At 35.6% G+C, this 24,522-nt stretch overlaps 1 protein-coding gene across 1 annotated transcript; it reads right to left on the bottom strand.

Annotated features, from left to right (window-relative positions):
* Positions 1–1,702: 1,702 nt before the first annotated feature.
* LOC129220495 (26S proteasome non-ATPase regulatory subunit 10-like) lies at positions 1,703–22,784 on the bottom strand. Its single transcript, XM_054854918.1, has 4 exons — positions 22,719–22,784; positions 17,553–17,634; positions 3,559–3,638; positions 1,703–2,870 (listed from the first exon to the last, which is right to left on the bottom strand). Exons 2-4 carry the CDS (start codon positions 17,559–17,561, stop codon positions 1,841–1,843), a joined length of 1,119 nt encoding a protein of 372 aa, XP_054710893.1. The 5' UTR covers positions 17,562–17,634; positions 22,719–22,784; the 3' UTR covers positions 1,703–1,840.
* Positions 22,785–24,522: the final 1,738 nt, after the last annotated feature.

Below are 24,522 nucleotides of genomic sequence, written 5' to 3'. Positions count from 1 at the left end.
ATTTCCAATCAATTTCATTCTTTGCAAAACAAATGAAAGCTGCCTTTGAGCTACTATGCTATGAAATAAAAATAGGTGGCGCCATCTTTGGGCAAAAAATGCCTGTTTTACGATATTGTTTTGATTTAAATTGAAGTTATTTAAAAAATAATTCTCATGGTTAAATTATTTTGTAGAAGGAAAAGAGCGAATTCTGCAATTTTTCATATTCTTAATGATATTTAATGCAATTTAAACAGCACTTCTTAAAGAAATGATTACCGTTTAACTTAATAATAAATATTTCTAGTGAATAATTTAATACATAATAACTTCTAATATAATTTTCTCGTGCCAATTTATTTCTAGCTAATTTCTATTGAATATGAGTTAGCATTCAAAAATAAGACCTTTAATTGAGTAGTGAGTGCATCTGGAAAAAGTTCCTTTTTGTTTTGGATGAATTTCCTTCTTTACAAAAAAAAAAAAAAAAAAAAAAAAAAAAAACTAAACCTTAACTTTAAAGATTATGTTTAAAAGAATCAGCTGTTCGCGCACTACTATTGGATCAAGTCAGCTGAACAAAATATCATATCGTAATTGGTTGGATTACTTTATGTGTGTCTTCACTGGTTAAATTCATAATCCTGAATTAAATTATAAATAGCCTCTTCATAAAATGCTAAAACAATTGAGATGTCTTATTTAAAAAAGAAAGGCTTCCACCTTCATTAAATTCAATTTTTTTTAAATACTTTAAAAAATTTTCAATGAATGTATGATATTTAATGAATTTGGGAAAACGTTTGCTAATTTTGCTGAAAATATTCAACAGCTGCAGTTCTCTTCATGGGCCAGTCTAAAAAATTTCGCTGTATTTTTTTATTACAATACATTAAAAGTCATATATTGATTTCAAAATTGTCTCAAAAATGGTTGAGTTTTCAACTATTAGAATTTTGTGAGACTTTTTTTCCCCCAAATGTATTTAAGTTAAACAGTAAATGAAACTGCATGAAATTATCTTGAATTGCCTCATCAACTGTGTGTGATAATTTTTTTAAATTAATAATAAATGAATTTAAGGTAACAAACGGTGCCATTTCTGAAAGTTTGACTTGAAATAACATACATATAATTCTACATTATGAAACATTGCTTTTCAATGTTATTTTCAAGTATTTCATTCAAGAGTTTAAATTACCTATTCCTTTTTACATAACTTTAAATATTATGAAGAATATTAAAAGATAAAGAATTTGCTGTTTAATTAAAAAAACTTGCACTGAGAATTAAGTTGACAAATGAGTTAAATTAAACTCCAATAGCTCCTTCTTCAAAAGCGCCATTTTTTGCTTAAAGATTTGCTTCCGGGGAAGATTTCGATCACTGGGAATCTGGCGATCTTTCTTCACTGGGGTCCATTTTTGGCTCTAGTGCCAGCGCGAGAGGTATTTTACCAAAATAAAAATATTAACCCCAAAAATAAGACGACCGGGACAGATTCCCAGTCAACGAAACACCCCCCCATGACGCATCGAGGTATGTGAAACACATTCTAATTTTTTAGCAGGGTTAATACTTTCGGCTCACTATTTCTTTCGTGCCAATAGGGTACAATAAAAGAGAATTTATCAATGGCTTGAATATTCCTTTTATTACGCGATTCATACACACAAAGCATTTCGCACATGATGTACAAAGCTATTTGAAAGGTGTCTCAGAATAATCATCTTGACAAGACAAACGGGTTTGTTTACGAAAACAGCAGATAAAGTTCAGTGAACTATCTCGGGCACATTCAAAAACAAAAGATTCATACAGTTCAAGTCCTGATCTTTATTTTCTTTTTCGCCGGGGACTAGAGCTCCGCGGCCCGGGCGAAGTGCCTCAGGTCGTCGTCCGCCAGGCACGCGAGGAGGACGTCGGTGCAGGTGGGGGGCAGGGGCCGGCAGAGGAGGGGGAAGCAGCGCAGGAAGCGGTCCTCCAGGGCCCTCCGCTCCCGGACCTCCCCCAGCCGGACGAGGAGGAGGTCGCCGAAGAGCGGGAAGTCCCGCGCCAGGAGGTCCCGGTCCGAGAGCCGCCGGATCGCCTCGTCGGAGAGGCGCCGGGCCAGGCGGGAGGGGGGTCGGCGGGCGAGGTCGCGGAGGGAGAGGCGGGACCCCTCCGTCAGGGCCACCCTCATCTCGGCCTCGCACTCGGAGAGCAGCCGGACGCCGCGCTCCTCCTCTTGCTGTGGGAGCCTCATCTCCTCCCAATGCACCGCGATGTCACTCCAGGCGTACGTCGCCAGGAGCACTCTCGCCGCAGCGTCGTGTCCACGCATCAGGGCATGGCGCAGGGGACAGTATCCATCTACGTCTTTAGCCTTCAAACGCGCACCCCTCGACAGCAAAGATTGAACTATCCGCGGGAGACCTTCTCTCGCAGCGAAGTGCAGGGGGGTGCAGCCAATAATGTTCGGCACGTCGCATTCGGGTGCGGCCTCCAGAAGCACCTCCGCCACGGCCTCCTTCCCCCGGGACAAGGCAGCATGGAGGGGCGTACATTCAGCTCCGTCTTTCGCACTTGCGTCTGCTCCCCCCGCGAGCAGCATACGGACGATATTCACATACCCAAAGCTGGCAGCGAGATACAGATGGGTGTGCATGCTGTTATCCGCATCCGTGACGCAGTCAGCCTCCGCCAGCAGCTCCGCCGCGGCCTCCTTCCGACACAACAGGGCCACGAGGAGGGGCGTCTGTCCCCATCGATCCCTCGCCCTCGTGTTCCATCCTCCGTCCAGCAGCTCCCTGATCCTCTCCGTGTCTCCGTCCATTGCTGCACGATGCAACGCGGTCCACCCGTACTCGTCCGTCTCCGACGCAGCTCCGTCCTCCGGCCGGCGTCTCCTGGAAGAGAGAGAGAAAGAGAGATTCACGTTCCGCTCAAACTGAAAGCGGAAGGGATTTCGATCACTTTCCCGCTCCCGTTCACATGAAATCTTATTTGAATGAAATCTGGACTAGAAAACCTCCAAAATAAATGAAAGATACTTCTTAAATCTAAACATATTTAGCTTGATGCAGGTACGGGACATTTTGAATCAATGCCCTAAATTCTTACTCCATCATGAATTTTACTGGATTGGAATTTGAGAAACAGCACACGATTTCCACCAAACTATATTTATTACTAGTGGTACTCGCACGGTTTTGCCCGTAATATAAAAATTAAAAGTTTATGATTTGACTTATAAGAAAACCTTTAAATATTCAAATGGAAAGCAAAAATGAAATTGACGCAAGACTGGCTTTCGACAGGGAGTGGAGATGAAGCACTAAATAACCATTTGGATTGAGGAAAGCCTTCGAAATTTCTAAACCATCTGATGATTAAACTAATTAATTCATCAGAATGTGGCACATTAATTGACAAAAAATTCAATTTTTCTATTCCCCCCCCCCTTTTTTTTGCTTTAACCACCACTTTAAAATTTCCATAATTTTTACATCTCCAAATGTGACACAATAGGGAAGACATCCTTTCCCGCTCTGAATGAACGACAGCACAATGTCACTTCATCCACGGACAACTTACTTGGGAGGTTGTCCTTCGCCATCTTGGGATTGACGCTTGGACGTCGATGGCAGCTTCCCATCTGCTCCACGGCCACTCCCCTGAAACAGAGCAAACACAGGGTTCTTAGGATAGACAGCGGAATCGTGACTCGCTAACACATCAAACAGTAGTCCAAAAGACAGCCGAAAAGGATGGTTCCTTTTCCAGTGAGGATTTTACAAAAAAAAAAAAAGTCGAAGGCAGAGAGCAGTCCTTTTTACTTAAAGAGTTTACTTTCAAAACGGATTTTATCCTGTTTTATAATTGTTTTGGAAAAAAACGAAAAAACACATTTTACGCAGAAACACTAACTGTTTGAATTTCGAATTTCCCACAATGTTTTGGTAAAGGCTATTCGCAACAAAAAGTGACTATTGGCATAAGTCTAGGAATTTTTCCTTCATTTTATCAGACCTAATTTACCAATTTGGTTCTGGACTAGACTACAAATCAGAATACTTGGTGATGTTTTGCAACGTAAAATCATTTAAGCAAAATTGTTCTGCAAGTACTTCAAGCGTTGTATACACAAGAAACCAACCTGACCTTTTCCACAAATCGGGTGTCCTAAATCAAAATCGTTTTATACAGGAGGTTTCCTTTCTTTTATTTCTCAGTTTTTAAAACTCTACTGTTGCTACGCATTTCTGTGGAACCTTAACTGATTGAGACTCTAATAAAATATTTTATATGCCTTCTAAAACGCACAGAAAGAGCAAAGATACAAAAATCCCAACCTAGGTGTCGAACCGCGTTTTTTTTTTTTTTTTTTGGTTTATTTTACATAGAATGAAGGAGCAATTAAAATAACGTTAATAAATGAACAAAATAACTGAAATAATAAAAAAATTGAGTCAAATTAGGGCAGCACATAAAAAAACACTTCAAAACTTTTTAAATAATTGAAATATTTTCAGGATGTAAGAAGGTTAAAATCTCAAACAAGACACGCAATTTTCGGCAATGGACGTGTTTCAACGTTGGCATGTTTCCAAAACATACTTCAATGGAGGAAATTGCAGTGGATGAAGATCGATTGGGAAAAATAAGGAAAAGGGGAACCAAAAACGCTAGAAAAATCAGAAACTTTTCAGATTTAGAATAATATGATATTTCTGCAGAAACTGCGGAGGTCAACAGAAATTTCACAGAAAATTTGTCTAAGTTTTCCTCACACATTTGAACAGAACTGTTCTGCAGCTCAAGCATCTGTTCTGCGAGGCATGTCGCAAATTTTATATTATTCTGCATTGGGGGTTTGAAAATATTCTTTTGGTATAAAACAGTAGATATCATCTCTTTTGCAAAAAAAAACAAAAAACACGCATTTTGTTCAAAAATAACTTTAAAATTGAAACAAAATGCTCAACATTTTGTAATACATATGTATATATATATATATATATATATATATATATATATATATATATATATATATATATATATATATATATATATTACTCTACTTTACTCCTTCCTACTCACTTTATTTGCAGAAGCATGTTTTTGGCGAATACCAATGTGGTTTTAGAGCCAACCACTCAACGACAGAACAAATTCATACGGTAAGAAATATTTTCGAGAAATTCAATGAATACAATACTTACCTATGTGTCCTTTTTGAGGACTTTAGACAAGCTTTTGATGGGGTGGACAGGAAAAGAATGGTAAAAGTTTTAGCTGAGCTAAAAATAAGTCAAACAAATTGATCTTACCCTACATGGATCCAGGGCTGCAGTCACTGTACAGAAGGACCAAACTAAGGAATTTGATATTGATATGGGTGTGCGACAGGGTGATGCACTCTCACCTCTTTTATTTAATCTGATTTCGGAATACGTAGCGCGTCAGTTGGATTTCATTGGAACGATATGTCATAAAGCAGCACAGATTTGTGCCTTTGCAGACGATTGGTAATATGATGTAGAAGATCAAAATTGATATCTATCATTAAACGATTAATCAACGCCGCTGCAGATGTAGGGCTTGAAATTAATGCGGGGAAAACAAAATTCATGGAAAGAGGCACAACCGCAAACGATCAGTTAGAGAAACTTTCCGTTGATCATTACGACTTCGAAAGGGTGCACAGTTTCACTTATCTAGGCTCCGTTATCAGACTCTGGAGGTAACACCGAAGAAATACAGGCTAGAATCGTAAAAGGAAACCGGGCACATTTTCTACTAGCAAAAATACCCGGCGTTGCCTGGGTCAGTAATAATTATGAAGTGAAAGACTTTAAAACACATCTTTTTGACGTGATTAAAAATAGAGTTTCTTCCTTTAAAACTAAAATAGCAATAAGTATAAAGAACAAAATAGTATTGATTTAGAAACGAAAGTACTATATTTAAGCATAAATAAATTTCCAAAACATGAAATTAATCTTCTCATGTTTAAAAAGATTAATCTGGTGATACTTTTTTTTTTTAACATGGAGTCTAAAACCTTCTCTGTATGGCTATTGAAGTACGAAGTTTTAAAAAAATGTAGCCGCGCTCGTAATCCCCTTATACTTGCTTTAGTTATTTTGGGAAATTTCAAAGTGGGCTCTTGGTGCGATTTTACCGAATTTGCGGGAATCGTTTTGGGATACCTTCGATGACGCTCCCCCCTTCTTTCCTTACTTTGTAAAACGATATGATATTAATTTTCGTTACAGAGTTATTATCGCCAGATGCTGAGATACTTTTGGTAACCATAAAATGGCGCTAAAGAGTTTCCTCCGAAATGTTTCCAAAATAAGTTGTAAAATTTGGCGATTGTTTGAAATTGTGCAAAAAGGAAAATTAATGGAAGATGTTTTGTGCAGTTTATGGATTTGCCTAATTTAGTTGCTGGATTATTTAACACAGTAAAAAAAGTTTTTTAAAGATTCTTTGATTGGCGATATTTTGTTTACATGGTGAAAGCTGAGAAACATTATGACGTAGTCTTCGGCTTCAAAAACAGCAAAAATTTTGGCAACCTGCTGGATGATTGGACAATGAGTAAGTGTTCAATCAGCATAAATAATAATAAAAACCATTAATTACACTAAAGTTCCGTTTAAATGGAAAATCATCAGCCAAATCATGTATTATTTGCCAATCTTGTGCAAAAATCTTACTTCAAGATTTGACTTGAGAAAAGCCTTAAACAATCACGAAAAGCAAAGATAGTCAACAATACAACTATTGTCGCTATCGACAGGGAGTTGAGATGATACACTAAATACTGTATTGAGTTGAGGAAAGCCTTCGAACATGGAACTAAAAAGGTCATAACTCGTTTTTTATTCTACTTAGAAATTTCGAACAGGTGTCATCTTCAGCAGAAAAATCAGAGCTTTCGATGGACATATAATGTAAATATGTGCAAGTATTTTTTCATCCCTATATTAGAGAATTTACACGAAAATTGTATTTTATTGCCCCCCTAAGGGGGTTTGCCCCCCATAACGGGACGAAAACTACTCTATGTGTTATTCTGATGCATAAGCTATATTATTGTCAAGTTTCATCAAAATCCGTTCAGACGATGAAGAAGCCCTACTGATTTTGAGCGAAAGGTCATACGTAGAATCACTGGTCCTATTGAAGGTGGGTGATCAGTGGAGAGTAAGAACTAATATTGAAATTGAGAATATCCTTAAAGGGAAAGATATAGTCCGCTTTATAAAAGCCCACCGTCTTTCATGGCTTGGTTACATTGAGCGAACAGACAATAGTTTTAGACTGAAAAAGATCCTGAAATAGAAAACCTTTGGGAACCAGGCCCAGAGGACGACCTAGAAAGAGATGGTTGGATGATGTTCTTGCAAACCTGGAAACAATGAAGATCCGCAGATGGAGGGAGAAGGACTGTCAGAGGGCGGTCTGGAGCAAAATTGTAGATCAGGCCAAGGCCCATAACGGGCTGTAGTGTCACTTGAAGAAGAAGAAGACTTACTTTATTCTTTTCACTGTACATTTCAAAAAAAAAGGACCTTCATTCCAATTAGGTATGACCAATAGAACCACCCAAGCCGATTCAAATAAAAACGTTGTAGGTATTAATAGAGTTTTCTGCCCTGAGGAACAAAGCTGACGGAAAGCCCTGGGCCTGCCTTCTGGCTGATGAACAGCCTTTCTCTCCTTCCCAGAGCCCTGGGAGTTGCCTCTTTCCGAACCATTACTTGGACATTACTATCTACAGGCCCATTTACATAAAATCAACCTGGCAGATTCACCTCTCTGTGTGCTCTGTGAGGGGACTTCTCCAATGACAGGGGAGCATCTTTATAGTTGCTCCTCTTTTCATGATATTCATAATTGTGATGACTTCCAGGCCCTAACACCCTTTGAAGCCACTTCATTGTTATACTGGACAGCAAGACGCCTTATGTTTGAAAGAACGATGGTGGGCGTAATTAAAAAAAAAATTAATAGAGTATTTAAACTTTTATCACAACTAATCACAATTTTTATCAAATCTTATCACAATAGTAATATTCATGATGCAATATTAATTTAGAAATCATAATTTGAGGTCGCTCTTGCCTAATATAGTGTTACTAATCTTGAAAATAGTAATTGTTTCTATGATTAATTTGTTGCAGTCTGGCTAATTTTGGCGGTTGTTCCATCAATTTTCATCTGAAATTATCGTAGTAACTTAACCGGTAAACAGTTTCTTGTAATGAGTATACAACCCCCTTACATTCGAAATGATGCATCTGCTCCCCTGATCAGATTTCTGAATGGAATAAAAAAGAAAATATTGGTAGACCGTAATCGAAATTTCTCTATGGAATATTGTGGAAACTTTCCGGGGATTTATAAATAGACATGGCGGCGTGCTCAAAGTTAGTCTTGACTGAGCCGTCGCGCTGTTGAGTGTGTAGTGTATTAGGGTGATTTGCCAGTGGTTGACCACCTGCCAGTAGTTGACTACTCGAGCACTAATATGTGCAAAACAAGAATAAATAAGTAGATATTTCCAATCTGATTGCTGGAACTAATTTATAGCATCCCATGAAGTGTTCTCTTATAATTTATAGTTGTAACTAAAGTTTTGAATGGAGGTTAGGACGGTACAATTACAGAGACGCATGAAAAATTTCAAGAAAATCACTTTTCTTACTAGTGAGAATTGTCATGAGATAAAATGTTTAATCGTATTCCTTGACGCCAAATTTTATTCTTCAGGTTCATTTGCTGATGTATGCTGATCATCCATGTTTATGCTAAGTAAATAAAAAAAAATTGCATCATTTTACTTCTCATTTATGCTGGGATTGAGGGGTGGTCAACTACTGGTTGCCTAAAATGCAATTAATGCTAGTAGTTGACCAGAACGGTCAAGTAACGAACTTATGTTGGTTTTAAAGCTTTTTTCTCGAAAACAAAATAATTAAAACATTTTTTAGCTTAAGATAAACTATAATGCTACTTTTATTCCAAAAAAAAAAAAAAGGTATTTTTGCAAGTAATTGACTAGCCACCTGTCCGCTGAACCAATAGATCCAAAATTTGTGTTACGGTTATTTGAACAGATGCTCTCCTAATTGCGAAAACTTTAAACAACGTAGTTTCAACACAGAATTTATTACAGTGAACTAATTTCGGAAATTTCGAATCGCAACATCCACATTTTTCTTGCGCAAATTGATATGCGTATTGAAAAACCTCATATTGCGTTGTAACGAGTGGCGAGTGACCAAAAACTGCAAAGATGAAAATTGTTTATCCTAGTGACAGTATGAAAGATAAGCATGTCGCATAACTCACAGGGTAGGACAGTAGTAGAAGCACCAACCACTAAACACCATGTGCAAAGCTTAAGGGAAAAAATCTGTAAAATGCAGAGTGGAAAGCGTGTTTCTTCAGTCGACGCTTAAATTTTCAAACAAACTATTTTCGTCACACGTCGATGGATCGAACGCCATTTCTGGCTCATCAATACACTGATCAATTCGCGCAAGGAAGACGTGGGTGTTCTCCTTTGAAAATTTTGAGATTCTATCACTGTAACCGTGGCCATTAGATCACTGCTGTTTAAAATCATAAACCCCTAACACATTCCTTTAAATAACTGTTCTAAAATTTTGCATCGATAGGTTCAGTGAATATGCCGCTAGGACTCCGTACATAAGGAAATTTACTCTTGACACCTCTACAAACTATTAAGCAATTTTCATTCAAGTGTTACCCAACAGTCATGTTATCATGTTTAGGCATTATTCTGGCAGCTATGCCGACTAGATTCGGGTACTGCGGCGACTTACACCATGGTGATGTCATATCTGCTTGGAGTGGCTGCTGTGGACTTGGCGAGAAATTAAAGAGATATCGCTAAGTTGGCGTCATTTTTTGGTAACTTATTTTTGGTGCCAAATTTGGCGAAAAATTGCAAATGTCGCCAAATTTGGCGAAAAATTGCTAAATGTCGCTAAATGGGGCGACTATTTAAAATTTAATAGGTCATCGCTGGCAGAGTTTAAAATATGTGCGAGTGTTGATTTTAATTTAGTTTGCGGATCATCCGTGGTTACCATGTCACCCTATTCTTCAGATAATTGGGAGTTTACTGCACTTACACTGATCACTCATAATATCAACGCATGATTTTTAGTAAATATTTAAGCATGATACGAGCGGTCTAGGATGGATCGATTCTCCGCCCTCGGCGTCTCATATATCAATGATGTCACATGCTTTTCTAGTCCATAGACTCGGCAACAAATTTAAAGATGTAATATAAAGTTGCCACCATTTTTTGGTGACTTAGTTTTGGCACCAAATGTCACGACATTTTAACCTATTAGTCATCACTGTCGTGTAACCATCATCAAAGTCACGTGACACGTCATCCACCCAACAACCAATCAGGAGCGACCTTTAAGGGAACATAAGTGCACACAAGCATGCATGCGGTCCGATTTTAATTTAGTAGCTTTCAGATTTTACATTGTTTAAAAATTGGTCAACTACTGGCACACGCTGGTCAACTACTGGAAGTGAGTGGTCAACTACTGGCAAAATCTCCCTTTTTAACTTCTATTTGAAATAACTTGAAAAATAGTAAGTAAAACAGAAAATTAATTAGTAACCGTTGATCCTGATAGTTTTATACACACGTAGAAAAGTTTTAAATTTTTTTCCAGTTTTTTTTCCTGTGAAATTAAATAGAACTTGTAGAGATTTCCACTAAATGGTCAACTACTGGCAAATCACTCCAGCTGTTTTGCGAAGCCTTTGTGCTGTGTGTTTTGCGTATTTCGATGTGAATACGTGTGTTACAGCCTAGTTTACGGTGTTAGTTGACATTTGTCTAATTGCTGAGAATAATTTAGCAGTTGTTAACTACATTTCCTGTATATAGTTGTAAATAAATATCCTGTGCTTTTCTCAAAAACTGTGTCGTCGTTTAAGAATTTCTTGAAGTGGATGGTTCAGTAGGGTTGGCAAAAACCTGGGTTTTTTAAAAAATCCCATTGACCCAGCGTTTTTTAAAATAAAACCCAAAAAAACCCAACTGAAGCTGCGTTTTTTACAAGAAATGTTTTTTTTTTTTTTTTTTGAGGAAAAATGTGGGGTACTTGTAGCATACTGTAGCGTAAGTATATGGACAAAGCACAAAAATTGTCTTGGGGGGAAAAAAGCTGGAAAATTCAGCGTTTTCTGAAGGAAAGTATAAAAGATGACGAAATCCAAGAATGGTGAAGTTTCATGTTTTTTAGTTTCCATAATTACCAACAGTTAAGGCAAATTTGCTTCTCGAGTGATAAAAACTATTGTTTGTTTGTTTGTTTTTAGATACTACTACCTTTTTTTTTTTGCATTTTACTTTGTTGTGTTTCATTTTGTTATGCAAAACTACGGTAGAACCTCAAGTAGTTTAAATCCCTTTTTACTGAATACCAGCTTAATCAAGACATTTCTTTGAATTTTACGTTGCCTGTTTTTCTATTTCTGTGTACGAAGTAAGAAATATTAAACTTTTTCATATACTGTACAACCTATTCTGTTTTCTGTCCGACCGTTTGTAAAACCTGTTAATTTCTATAAAAAAAAATATACCTTGTTTATTCGAGAATTGTGACCTGTTGGTTTGCAGAAAATAATTCACATGACAGCCTTTTAGCTAGAGTAGTTTCCTCCGTACAATCTACAAATATTGAGAAAACCAGACGCGACAGGACTTAATCAAGATAATTTGAGTTATTTATTGACCAGTGAAAGAAAAAGGTTAAACATATTTATTTAAAATCTTAGAAGTATTTTTTTTAATGCTTTTAAGAGTTAAGAAATACTACTAAAATTGAAAATTCATTTTTAATGTTCATTGTCTGTGGTGAAGAACAAATAAAAAATAAGTTTAAATTGTGAAAGTATTTAAATTAATTTTTTTTAAAACAACTCAGAAAATTTTTACAAATTCCAAAGTGGGCTAAATAATGGGTTTTTTAAAATGTTTTATTTTTCAAAAGAAAAAAAAAACATTGGGTCCAATCTGGCCAACCCTGGGCTGGAGTGGTGACAATATAAGAGACTTGCACAAGGCGCAAGGTACTGCAATCTCTTAATATCACGCTTGATTGGAAATGCTCAGTCGGTGCTTTGCTTCGCCATTTTATTCGTGAACTGCATTTGAATTGTAAGCGGCAAATTCAAATTTGGATGTGAGCCTTTTTGATGGAATGGGTACTGGCAAATAAGGGATAGGTTCCACTTTTCTGTAGAAGACCTGGCGAGAAATAAGGGGACGGATAAACACCGTTTAGGTGATAAAAACAATCCCGATGAATGAGAAAATGTTCTCAGATATGCTCAAAAGAAAACACCAGACATTGTTTACAGAATGAACCAGAATGATTTTTTGCAGGTGTCCAGTTTAAGACAACATTTTCAGCAACCAAAAGCATCTGAATAAATGGGTACAAGAAACACCTCGAGATATACCATAGAGATGTGGAAATAAAAGAGGAAGGACAATGAACCTCAAAGAACTTCTCGTTCAAGATTTGGGAAAGAAGTTCAGTTCCACGCTGCCGATTGATCGGGAAAAACCTGGACACATCCTCTCTTGCTCAAGTTAGATTCTTTCTGTATATCACCCGTTTTATACAAATCTACATTCTAATTAAACATTACTTAATATTGTTTAGTTTAAAGTTTCATTGTTATGTGTTTTGTTCAATGAAAGAATTTTTTGAAGTAAACATAATGGTATCTAAACAACTTTTCTTTTTAATATGTGGATTATATGTGGAAAAAAAAATTTCACTAGCAAAAATTTAATCAAATATTCCTGAAACACATAGCACTTTATTTATGCACGCACTTTCTTTTTAAAATTAAAGTGCTAGCTACAGTAATTTCTCGAACTTTTCACGAGCCATATCTTTCTTTGTTAAAAATGCTAGTTACCACTATTTACAACCGAGCCCTTTGAAAATTGAACTTGTTAAAAAGTTACAAAAAATTAGGATGTTCAGTGTCACTGAAATTTGTTTTCCCGAAAGCACGACAGCTGTGAGCGACGAGGTTGGGAAGTGCTTCCACCAGGATATTTCTGCGATTTAAGCGGGATATCACGGACGGCTTACTCTTAGTATGCTCGGGATTACTGTTGGAATCTTATTAGAATATTATATCTTATTTAAGTTTATGTGCTAGCGCCAATGATAAAGCATCCGCAGTTAAGGCATTTACAGCTACATGAAGTATGAAATTTAGGAATTTCTTTTACAAGTATCATTATTTTTTTCATCGAAAATCTCTTCCATTCTTCTACAACTTCTTAGACAACGTGTATTTATACTAGTTCTAAGCTTTGCAATTGTTTATAAAGTGGTAAATGACAAAAATAGCGTACATGTGTTGAATAAATGTCATTAAATCGAGATTTTAAAGATTTTGGATGTTTCAAAAATCTGTGGGTGACGGAATATTTTTACTGTCATATTCTTCTTCAGCACCCCCTAAAAATATAAAAGTAGCCACTTACTTGATGAGGAACAGAAACCTTGTTGACTAGTGTTATTGACACAAACAAAATCTTTTCAGTAATGCGTTATTAAATTTCAGCTGGAATTTTCTTTTAAAAACTAACATTAGGACATGGAGGTCCATACTACTATTTAATGAGTTCAAAATTTGTCACGGTTGTGTCGTGGTTCTTCTTAAAACAGAATTGGAACTCACTACTCGGCCAAAGTGCTACTCGGTACGTCTCTAGCAATTACCAAAAAAAAAGAGGGGAGATTTCATCACAAGTGCATCAATACAATGTGCCAAACTACTCACCGCTCAAAAGGATCATCTTAAGGATTCGTTCTTTTTGACCCGTTCGTTCACGAATGACCCATCCCTGGCACCTGCTATTGCCCAGGAAGTAACAGGCAGAATCACATAAAATTTAGTTCATATGTTGCCCCTTACAAGTACGGGCGCTGATTCATTTTTGGTGTCGATAGCTCAAACGGAGGCTGAGCTACAGAATGGTTTTTGTCGTCACTTGTGACTGCTATATCTCGAGAAATAATGAAGGGGCGGTGCAATCAAACGTTCTTTCTTTTTCATCGAGAGTGCCATATCACCAGAAGTAATGCTACGTTCTGGATGAAATTTGGAATGAATGTGAACATATATGTAAACAGGTGTGTTAAATTTGGCGCCAATCCATGTCCTACACACACGAACACCTACACACACACTAACACCTACACGCACACGCACGTACACAACACTTACTCACACACATGCATACATACATTTACGCACCCACACACATGTGCGTACACAAACACACACGCTCGTGATTGCGAAAAACATAATTTGAATTCAAGATGCCAAAAATTCAAATTATTTTTTTTATTTATTTATTTTTTTTTTTGTGAACAAAAATAGCTTTATTAATGCAGCAATATGAACGATGAATCATAACAGACAGTCGTCAGCGTACATTCGCGTGATTTTCATTGCTGGAAAATGACCGGAAAACCTACGTGATTTTGAAAATTTTAACTGTTGCTATCTTGTATTTTAAGGAATAAAATTTATAATTGATAAAAACAAGGCTTTTAAAACAACTTTCCATTTTTCCTCTTTGCTTTGCTTTTCACTGTTAATACTCTATTTGGATCATAAAAAAATTCCATGACCTTTCAAAGAATTTTTCATGACTTCATAAAAATTTTCATGACCTTGTTACATGAAGAGAATTAAGTACAGATGTGATATACCCCCCCCCCCCCCCAATTTGGCGACATCCGATTTTTTGCACAAAATTGAAATATTTTTCTCGCCAATGAGGCGATAATTTTTTAAGCATGGCATCCCTGGTGAAACTAACCTGTGTTTGGCAACGCGAAGGCAATCTTCTTCAAACTTGTTTACTTGGGTTGTTTACTCGGTTTTACACAGGAGAGATACGTGTTGTTTCGTGCAATATACCTTACAGGAAAGCTTATTTTGTGTTAGTTTAAATTCAGTAGTTGTTTTAAAGTAAAAACTTTAGAAAATGCCAGTTTCTTCAAACTTGAACGTTAATTAAAAGTTAACTCTAACGTGATGTGTATCTGTAACGTGCCATTGTCATATGATGTTTTGTTTTGGACTGAGTGTGAGGATTTATACCATATAAAAAGGTAAGTTCTTTATTTTAGAATTCAAAAAAAAAAAACTCTCACTTCCGAAATTCTTTGTTTTTTACAAATCCTTGAGGGGTTCTTGTAGTTTTTAACTTTATTTTTACTGTATGTAAATTAATTTTACGAAAATAGTACGGTTATTTTGTTGAAAAAATTAATTCTTATTGATGCCACGAATTATTTAGACATATTCTATTAACCTGCCTCCTTTAGGTACTGAATTTCTGAAAATAAGTTGACTCCAGCATTTTATAAAAATATAAAGCTGTTATGTTATGTGAAATATAATAGGTATTTTGAGAGCAAGTCTGTACAGAAAATAAATGTATGGTATTTTTGTATTGTTTATGTTTAGGATGTTTTGTTGAGACATTTCTACTTTTCATACATCGAAATTTAAGTAACTAAGCGCTTTTTTGGCTGAAATAGTTATGGATTTCGGGGATGTTTTACGCTTTAAACATCGCGATTTGAATCGCTTTGCTCTTTTTTAGCAGAGTATCAGAAACGTTTTTGTTCGATGAAATGCATGTTCGGAAATAGCTTTTATTTCTATTGGTACATATTTCATTGGTGAGCTGTTATAGTAATTTGTCAATTTAAGCATTTTAAATACTTTCTGGTAATTGTTCTTTGTGTACAAAACCTTCCTAGTTTCTGATATTTTTGAAGCGTATATTCGTGATGTTTTTCGTTGTGGTTTTATGTTGTTTTGATATGTATTGTGTTCTGAAGTGCTTTGATCATGTTTTTTTATCTGATTTTTTCCTGTTGGCGCTAAAAAAAGCATCGCTAAAAACGATGTATGACACATGTCGTCATACATCGTTTCCTTGGCGACGCTTTCTTGGCGCCAAGAGGAAAAAGTCGCCAAGGGTGGGGTATATCACATCAGTTCCGAGAGTTACTCTTTGACTTGTCAAATTTGGAAATGGACATTAGCAAAACTTTTATGTGAGTGCCACTACCCCATCGAAGCACTCATCCCCCCCAGTCATTGAGAAAATACCAAAAACTAAACTATTCACATTTGTCAAACAGTCCGAATGATAATGATTGGGACAAAGGTTTAATGCGTCATTACAAAGTTTCGATAAAGTTGCTGTTTAGTGCTGATCCCATCATGTCCCCACTCTGAAATTTTTAGGATGCATTTATTAAAACATATTAAAAAACATATTTTTTTTTCAAAATTTTTAAAGGACACTAACTTTAAAAAAATTTAAATTTTAAATTTTAAAAAAATATTAAAAATTTAAGAGAAATATGCAAGTTGCATGTCAAATTAAAGCTCATGCAATTCTCTTTAAAATGAGCTGTTAACCAACTGTATTGACCCCCGTAGCACTAAAATTGTAGCATTTTTAAGCACAGCAGATGAGTGAAAAAACGTGAGTTTTTACACATTTAAAAAATTAATAACTCATTAACCGAAAAAGATAGATTTTTTTAAAAAAGTAGATCTGAATTTAGAATGTCAAACAGTATAATCCCTGAAAGTTTCATGAAAATCTGAGATGGTCATTTTGAGTGATTGGTTGATTTGACATGGAATGACCCATAATTAATAGTCAAGAGAAGGCAATCCGTACAAGTCCAGACCTTAGTTTTAATATGCAGCTCGCACAGTAGTGTTTAAGCAAAATACAAACATTTTGAAATTGGAATCTGTTCTTGTATTGTAGATTACAGAGACCCTGAAAGAAGGGTGTTACCATAGATGTAAATGTAATATAAGTAAAAGCGAAGCTACTGTATTTAAAAATATATTTGAATGACGACCAGATTGCACAGCATAAATCATCATCTTCAATTTTTAAGTTATAAATGTAACTTATTGTATCTACTGTATAACTCTTGACCTAAGTTTGGAGGAAATTCCTGCAAATCAAGATATAGGTAAATAAATAGTAATAATAAATTGAGCGACATTACTTTACATTTTGTTGTCATGCAGGGACATATTACTGGGACCTTAAAAAATTGATGTTTGCTTTTTTTTTGTAACCAGTTAAGCTTGCAGAATGGCTTTTTATATCTGAAATTTGGATATCAACATTGATTAAGCATATCCAACACTTTTAATGTGAATATCATATTAGATTGCTAAGTTGTTTCACACAATAATTCTTTAAATACGTGATCAAAATACAATTTTTGGGCTAAAATTTATTGTTTTGTATATGGTTGGTTATATATAGTGGAATACATACAAAAAAGTATTTTAGTTGAATACAAATTTTTGAAATAAATACCGGGTAAATACCCATTTTGGGTATTTACCCCTAAAAGGAAATACCAGGGTATTTTACATCACTAGGAGAGTAATAACAAAACACACAAAGACTCACTTACCGAGTTCATTTCGAATTCAGTTTTTCTTTTCTTGACACTCGTGAAAATACTCGATTTCTTTCTTTTTCCTTTTGAGGATATCCTGAAATCAAAAACAAATGATACATTATAAATTTAAACATATTTCTCAGCAATTCACAAATGAATTCCTCGCAAATCAAACATTTTAATACCGAAGCATTAAAGAGACTTAAGACTTAAAAACAAGGGATTTAAATCATTTATTAACATAAACACCAAAAACTCAATCCCCCCCCCCCCAGCCTTGCCTTAATTATTTGTTCTCACTAGTGATGCGATTAGTGCTTTGGCCGAATACAGAATACCAAACATTTGGCCACGATACTTTCCAAATGGCTTCCTCCTTTTTGTCTGAAAATTCATTTCATTAACAGTTCAATGTACATAATTAAAGGTTTGAAAAATGATTTTCAGCATGTTTTTAATAAAAAAGTATAACATTATTTCAAACATTAAAAGTATTTGGCCAAAAAACTACTGAAATCCAGAATATGCAATCAAACTCTAATTTTACATCCCACGAGCCTGTATTTTCTTCGAATTTTACATTTTTTTTATCAGGTAGTGTATCTGCTCAAACACAGTTCTTAACAATCATATTTCTTCGAGAAAAAAAAAAGGAATTTCTCTTCTCTTAAGAGGCATTTTTTCATGAAGCTACTGAAATAAATAAGAAAAGAAGATGAATTAAATGGAAGTTATTTAGCACGATCACAATACTACATCACACAATTTCTATCCGATATGTGTGTATTGAAATTAACAGTAACAAACAAATTTCTCAATAAGCAAATTCAATTTCTACTGCTATTCCAATAGAAAGAATATGATTTGTACCTAGAAAAACCCAATTCATTGGGTAACCCATTAAACCCATATTATTTGAATAATTACCACGAAAGGTACTCGCGAACAAAATTTTGAGAAGCGATGTTTATCAGTTCTAGAGCACGAACACTATATTGCACCACAACAGTTTCGGATAGGTTTAAATAGTTTCCTTCAACGAAGTTCCAGTCTTCGTCAACACAGAACTAAAATAAAAATTAATAACCCCGTTAAAAATAGTGACACCAAACAGGCAGAAGAGTCTGAAGACATTATTTCCAGCATGATTGGTACGTTGTTTCAAACGTAAAATTCTCCGTAGAAATATATTCACAAAGTTGCAAGTCAAACACAAAGTGAAGCAAAGTAAGAAATAACAACGTCAAATTGAAATTACTGCAGACACGTGTTTCGTCGTTACGAGGGACACCTCTTTCAATGCAAAAAGTAATGAGTTAATGGATGAAGAGACATCCACTTTTTGCATTGAAAAAGGCGGTCCTCGTAACACCGAAACACGTGTCTGCAAAGGTGCCCATCCTTGGGCACCTGGGGCTCAGGGGGGGGGGGGGCCCTGAGTTCAATGGCGCAAATCCCCCTTAAAAATCTCCCCCACCCTTTTATTTTTTATTTTCAGCTCTCTTTTTTTAAAATATTTTTATTTTTTAAAAAATATTTTTCTTTTCAAATATTATTTATTTATTTTAAATTATTGTTGTTATTGATATTTTATTTGAAAAGTTCTGTGCTACGCCAATAACACACACACACACAAACAAAATAAACAGAGAAAATTAAATACAAACAGAATAAACTGAAGTAAAATAAAATAAAATACAAACAAAATGAACTGAAATAAAATAAAATAATTTTAAATTGAAAATAAATCAATAAATCAATTTAAACAAAAATTAAATCAATATAAATAAATAAAACAATTAAAAAAAATCCCCCCCCCCAACAATTTAGATGGCTCAACTTGCGCCACCCCCCCCCCCCCCTGTAAGCATCCCTGCGTGTCTGCAGCAACCTGCAATTTGTGGTCTTTTGATGTCGTTATTTCTTACTTTACTTTTCAGCACCAAGGTATTTATCTATCTGACAAAGTGAAGCCTCCGCAGAAACCTCGGCTCAAAAGCGTTACCCACTTCAAAGAGCAACGTAAGGCAGCAGAGGGATGCGAGTGGACTGTTTAAAGTTCAGGTCCTCGGTGGGCTTCCATCAAAAGAAATTTCCAAATTGTACTGTACGGCAGCGGATACAGGGCTGTTAGTACTACAGTCGAGTCCCGACTTACGCGAGGGATGCGTTCCGAGACCCCTCGCGTAGGTCGAAATTTCGCATTGTGGAAAAAGGTATGCGTAAAAACTTTTATAAACTACCCAGTTATTTTAGACACTCGTAAACTCCGCCTCAAACTGTTTTTAACCATTCTGTAACTATACGTTACCATTTCTAACATCAAGAACGCAATTTTTATTTGTATTTTTTTAAGCAGTTTCGTTCGACATAAAATACTGTTACGATGCAAAATCAATGATCGGTGGGAAAGAGGGACATAAATTAAACTAGCACCCACGTACAGTATACTAATAAAATAATGCACTCTATTGTATACTGTACACATGGGCGCCACTCTAAAAATTGGCCGGGACTGAAAAGCGCATGGCTCCATTTCGCGACACCGAAATGTTAGCGCTTAGTTTGTTTGATGTTTTAGACATATATAATGCTAATTTTTGATGCTGTAACTACATAAGAAAACCAAATTGGAAGATTAAGTAAAAATTAAAACCCAAACAAAAAAATAACATATCATTGTCCAAGATTTTTAGGAGGTAAAAGCAGAAAAAGAACTTAATAATAAAGTACAATAAAAAAATTTACTATTTGCTACTGCAGAAAAAAAGCTTCAGATTTTATAGTTCATGTTACATAAATAGTTCATATTTCATACAAAAAAATAGTAATTAAAAAAAATTCAGGTATGAGATTCTTGGCTATAAGATGCATTGTGATAAAAACTTTAATAAAATTTTCCAGATTAAGATAAGAATGGTTGAAATCAACAGATTGAGTGACTTATTTATTTTTTGGGGGAAAAAACAGCTTATCTTTTTAACTTTAGCAGATGGGCCAGTTTTTTGTTTTTTGTCCTCAGAAGAATAAGACCTTTTTTGAGAATGGGAGATTCAAAAGTAAAGATTTGTTTCATCTATAAAAATCATTTTGAACATGGAAAAAAAAATCCGATGACCGAAATTTTTGAAAAGACGGAAGTGTGGCAACCATGACTGTACAGCAGATCCAGTAATGATATGTGTAATTTAAATAACTAAGATGACAATTTATGCTGCGTGATCAAACCGTTATTCGAATACATATTTTAAATACAGTTGCATCGCTCATTCTTTTATAACATTTCCATCTACGGCAACACCCCTCTTCCAGGTTTCTTTAATTTGCAATACAAGACCAGCTTCCAGTTTCATCCTTTTTGCCTTTTGCTCAGACACACTCGGCGAACCGGTTAACTTTTACGGATATCCTTTTCTTGACTTTTAATTGTGCGCATGGAAGAGTACTCATATCCAATTGTCGTGTTACCTTATACTTTAGATAAACAGCGGTCCTATATATATATATATATATATATATAAATATATATGTATATATATAGGTGTCATTACATTTCATCAACTTTCACATTTAGAATGAAAAAAAAATAAATAAATGGAAAATGAGGAGTAGAGTTAATTGTATGCACTAACAAAACGATGTTCAGACTAGTACGCTGTGAGAACTTCCAGTGTCAGTGATGCTAAAGGGATGAAGGTTCCTTTGAGGGGGGGGGGGAATATTTTAGTAGCCATAACACAAATTCGAAACTTACGCACAGCGATTCAACTTCCGAAAATTTTGGTGTTGCTGGCGATTAATTCGAGTTAGGCCTAAAATTCTTTACTGGGGAAAAATCGCGTTATAGCCATTTCGCGTAAGTCGAATCGCGTTGTAGCAGGAGTCGACTGTATCTCTTGCCCAAAGACAGAGGAGAGGATCCCCCACCATTTGTACTGGTTATCTCCACATTTGTAATTTTGTCATTTACACCCCTTTGCTTCCGCCTGCCTTGAGTCGTCTTTTCATGGATGCGAACAAAATGTCACATCCTATCTCGATTGACCAGAAAGTGTCTTTCAGAACCTGGAGCTGTCTAATTGTGTACCAAATGTACTGATGACTTATTTTCAAAAATCTGGAGACTTTATGTGATGGAAAGAAAAAGACCTATCTGCTAAAAATTCTGAATATTTTTTTTCTTTTCTCCATCATCATCGGCGTTTGAACAGAACTAAAAATTTGCAGCACGATCTTCACAAACTGTAAACCTTACATATGTTGAAAACTATGTAGGAAATCATTCTATTTTAATGATTATTTTTTGATTCTAAGTTGTCATATTTAACAAGAAAATGAAAAGATTGGTAACTCCCCATCCCCACCCCTCATTTTTGTCATACTATTCAATTTTATACTAATTTTGTGCTGAGAGAAAAAAAAAAACCTTTGCCCCATGTATGATTTATGCTTGTGTTTTATCTACTTATGATTCCTTTTGTTTTTGTATCAAAAATTAGCCTCAAAAATAAAATAAGTCTTAACCTTCCAAATATGTACAAAGTAATTTGTTTTTTTCCGACTCGTACGGAAATTTTGTATTAATTCATTGTGTGAGTCGATGAATGGTCAAAGATTTGCAGTAGACATTTTCTGTAGCCAATCATTAAAGAAAACCCTTAAAAAGGTCAATGTACTAAAAGACCCATCAAGCATGATAAACGTTTCAATGCATGGAAATAAATGTATTTTTTGCACTCTAGGTATTCTGACAGGGCCGAATATTTGTTGCATCAAAAATTCTTTCATATGATTCCGCAGAGGTTGGAAGAATGTTTTTGGCTTTTCGTTTTTGTACTTATTTCATAAGAAAATCAATAACCGCTTCGTGCGTTTAATGTTGTTTCAGTTATATCCAGTCTGGATACAGTCGAGCCATTTATATCCTTTTCCGATCCACAGCAAAAAAAAAAAAAACGAATGATACAACCTTAAAGTCACACATTTACCAACAATAAAAAAGATAAAGTTAATAATGAAAAGAGCGCCGCTTGTTTTGATTCTCCCAAATGAACGGGGCGGAAATAATAGAAGTCAACTTTTGTGAACAGTAGAAACAATTCTAACTTCATGGGATACGAACGAATCAGAAAATAAATTTTCCACTTCTTTGAAAAAAGAATTGATTGAAACACTCACTTTGGAGATCTGAATTCGTTCTTTCTTTCGAGAGACAAAACACTTCCAAGCAGAAAAAATGGATGCCCGCACGCTCAAAAAGCAAACTACATTATATTACATTAGGCGGGGCAGTCAAAGAGAAGAGAAAGGATATTTGCAGAGTGCTTTTCCTCTTCAATAATTACGACACATGGTAGTCGGCAAGGATAGGGTGTTAAGTGACGTCATACTGGTGGACAAACAAACTCCAAGTGCTGCTGACAACTAAACGTGCTGGTTTACTCGGCTTTCTATTTCTATTCAAGAGTCACAACGGACTACAACTGTATTATGTCGAGGGATCTGCATACTATGTGCCTTGCCTCCATTATTTTGTATACCGATAGATGGCAGCACCATCACCGGATCGAACAGTTAATGAGAATTTAGAACTAGTCCAAGAGCTAATAGCTACCTGGTACTAGCACCCCCAGAGGTATCGTTTCACTTGGAGGACATTGAGACCACGAGCATATTTAACGTCGCCCAGTCCCCTTTAATGACGACGGTGGGTCTTCGACCAGCGGGGATCGAACCCGAGCCCGTTTACTCGGCTGTCAAAGCATCTCTTTCGCTTCCATGTTTTTCAATCGTAATGCTCCATGTGATCTAATTTTTGTTGAATTCGAAACTCCAGCGCTCGAATACGCTACCTTGCGGTGATTTACAAAACTGCAAATGAAACTTAAACATTGCCACGTTGCGTTCCACGTTTGTCAGTTGACGTAAACACAAGCAGTTTGTTCTGAGTATTTATTAACGATGTGTCTTAGTTTGCTTTCAGCTGCAGAAATTAATTCGTCCCTTAGTAGTATTCTCGAGCTTCTCAAAATAATGTTAGTTTTCATTATTTCCTTAATAATTGGTGAAAGCGAAAATTCTGGATTAACAAACTTGGATAACGTTATACAAGGTAAAAATTTTTATTGTTTTGTATGAATTTGTAAGAATATGGGGGTGTTTTTAATCTTAAATTAATTAAACTTACCGTATTTTACAGCAGCATTCAGTTGGAATGGACAGTATGCAAAATATTTTCTTGAATATATTATCGTAGAACAAAATGAATAACCGAGAAAGAATTTACTTCATTCCTTTTATTCTCAGCTGAAAGGTTTCGCCAAATTTGTTTAGGGTTATAGTTTTAGTATAGTGCGAGCAAAGTAGCCTTGGCGAGATTTCGCGTTTTTAGTTAAACCATTTTTAATTTTTATCATGAGTGGAATAAAATGGTAGTAAGATTACAGAATTCGATAAGTGAAAGGAAATAATGGTCAATCAACTGAAAAGAAAACTACCACCATATATCCGTGAGAATTTTGTTGATGATTTGCATAACATGACACAATTAAATCGTAACTCTGAAATTTGAAAAATCGAAACAGAAAATTTTTAAATGAACCGATTCGGGAATTCGAGAGAAATAACTCAGCTACAAATGGGAAAAAAATAAGCGCTAGCCAAGCACGGCAAAAAAGTATCATCTTCTTTCGATAACAATTTGTAATGTCACATTGAATTTTCTAGCATTAATTGTTATTCTTGTCAGGCCACAATTATTATTTAGTTTTATCAAGAATTGATAAATATCGAATTGAACATTGTGGAAATAGCTGCTTAGAACAACGAACTACGTAGTTTGCATTAAGCGCTTATCACACGATGCAACTTTTCACCCTATTCCATCCAATACCGGACTAGTCCAATATACCTCAGGTGCTTCGGCCAAGATCGACGTCATCATTTCTATTGTTCCCCCGTACGCGAGTTTAGTCCAAGATTA

Source organism: Uloborus diversus, chromosome 4 (assembly GCF_026930045.1).
Source record: "Uloborus diversus isolate 005 chromosome 4, Udiv.v.3.1, whole genome shotgun sequence".
NCBI classification, from domain to species: Eukaryota; Metazoa; Arthropoda; class Arachnida; order Araneae; family Uloboridae; genus Uloborus; species Uloborus diversus.
The sequence above is the reverse complement of the archived record's forward strand: the minus strand, read 5'-3'. Positions and strand labels throughout refer to the sequence as shown.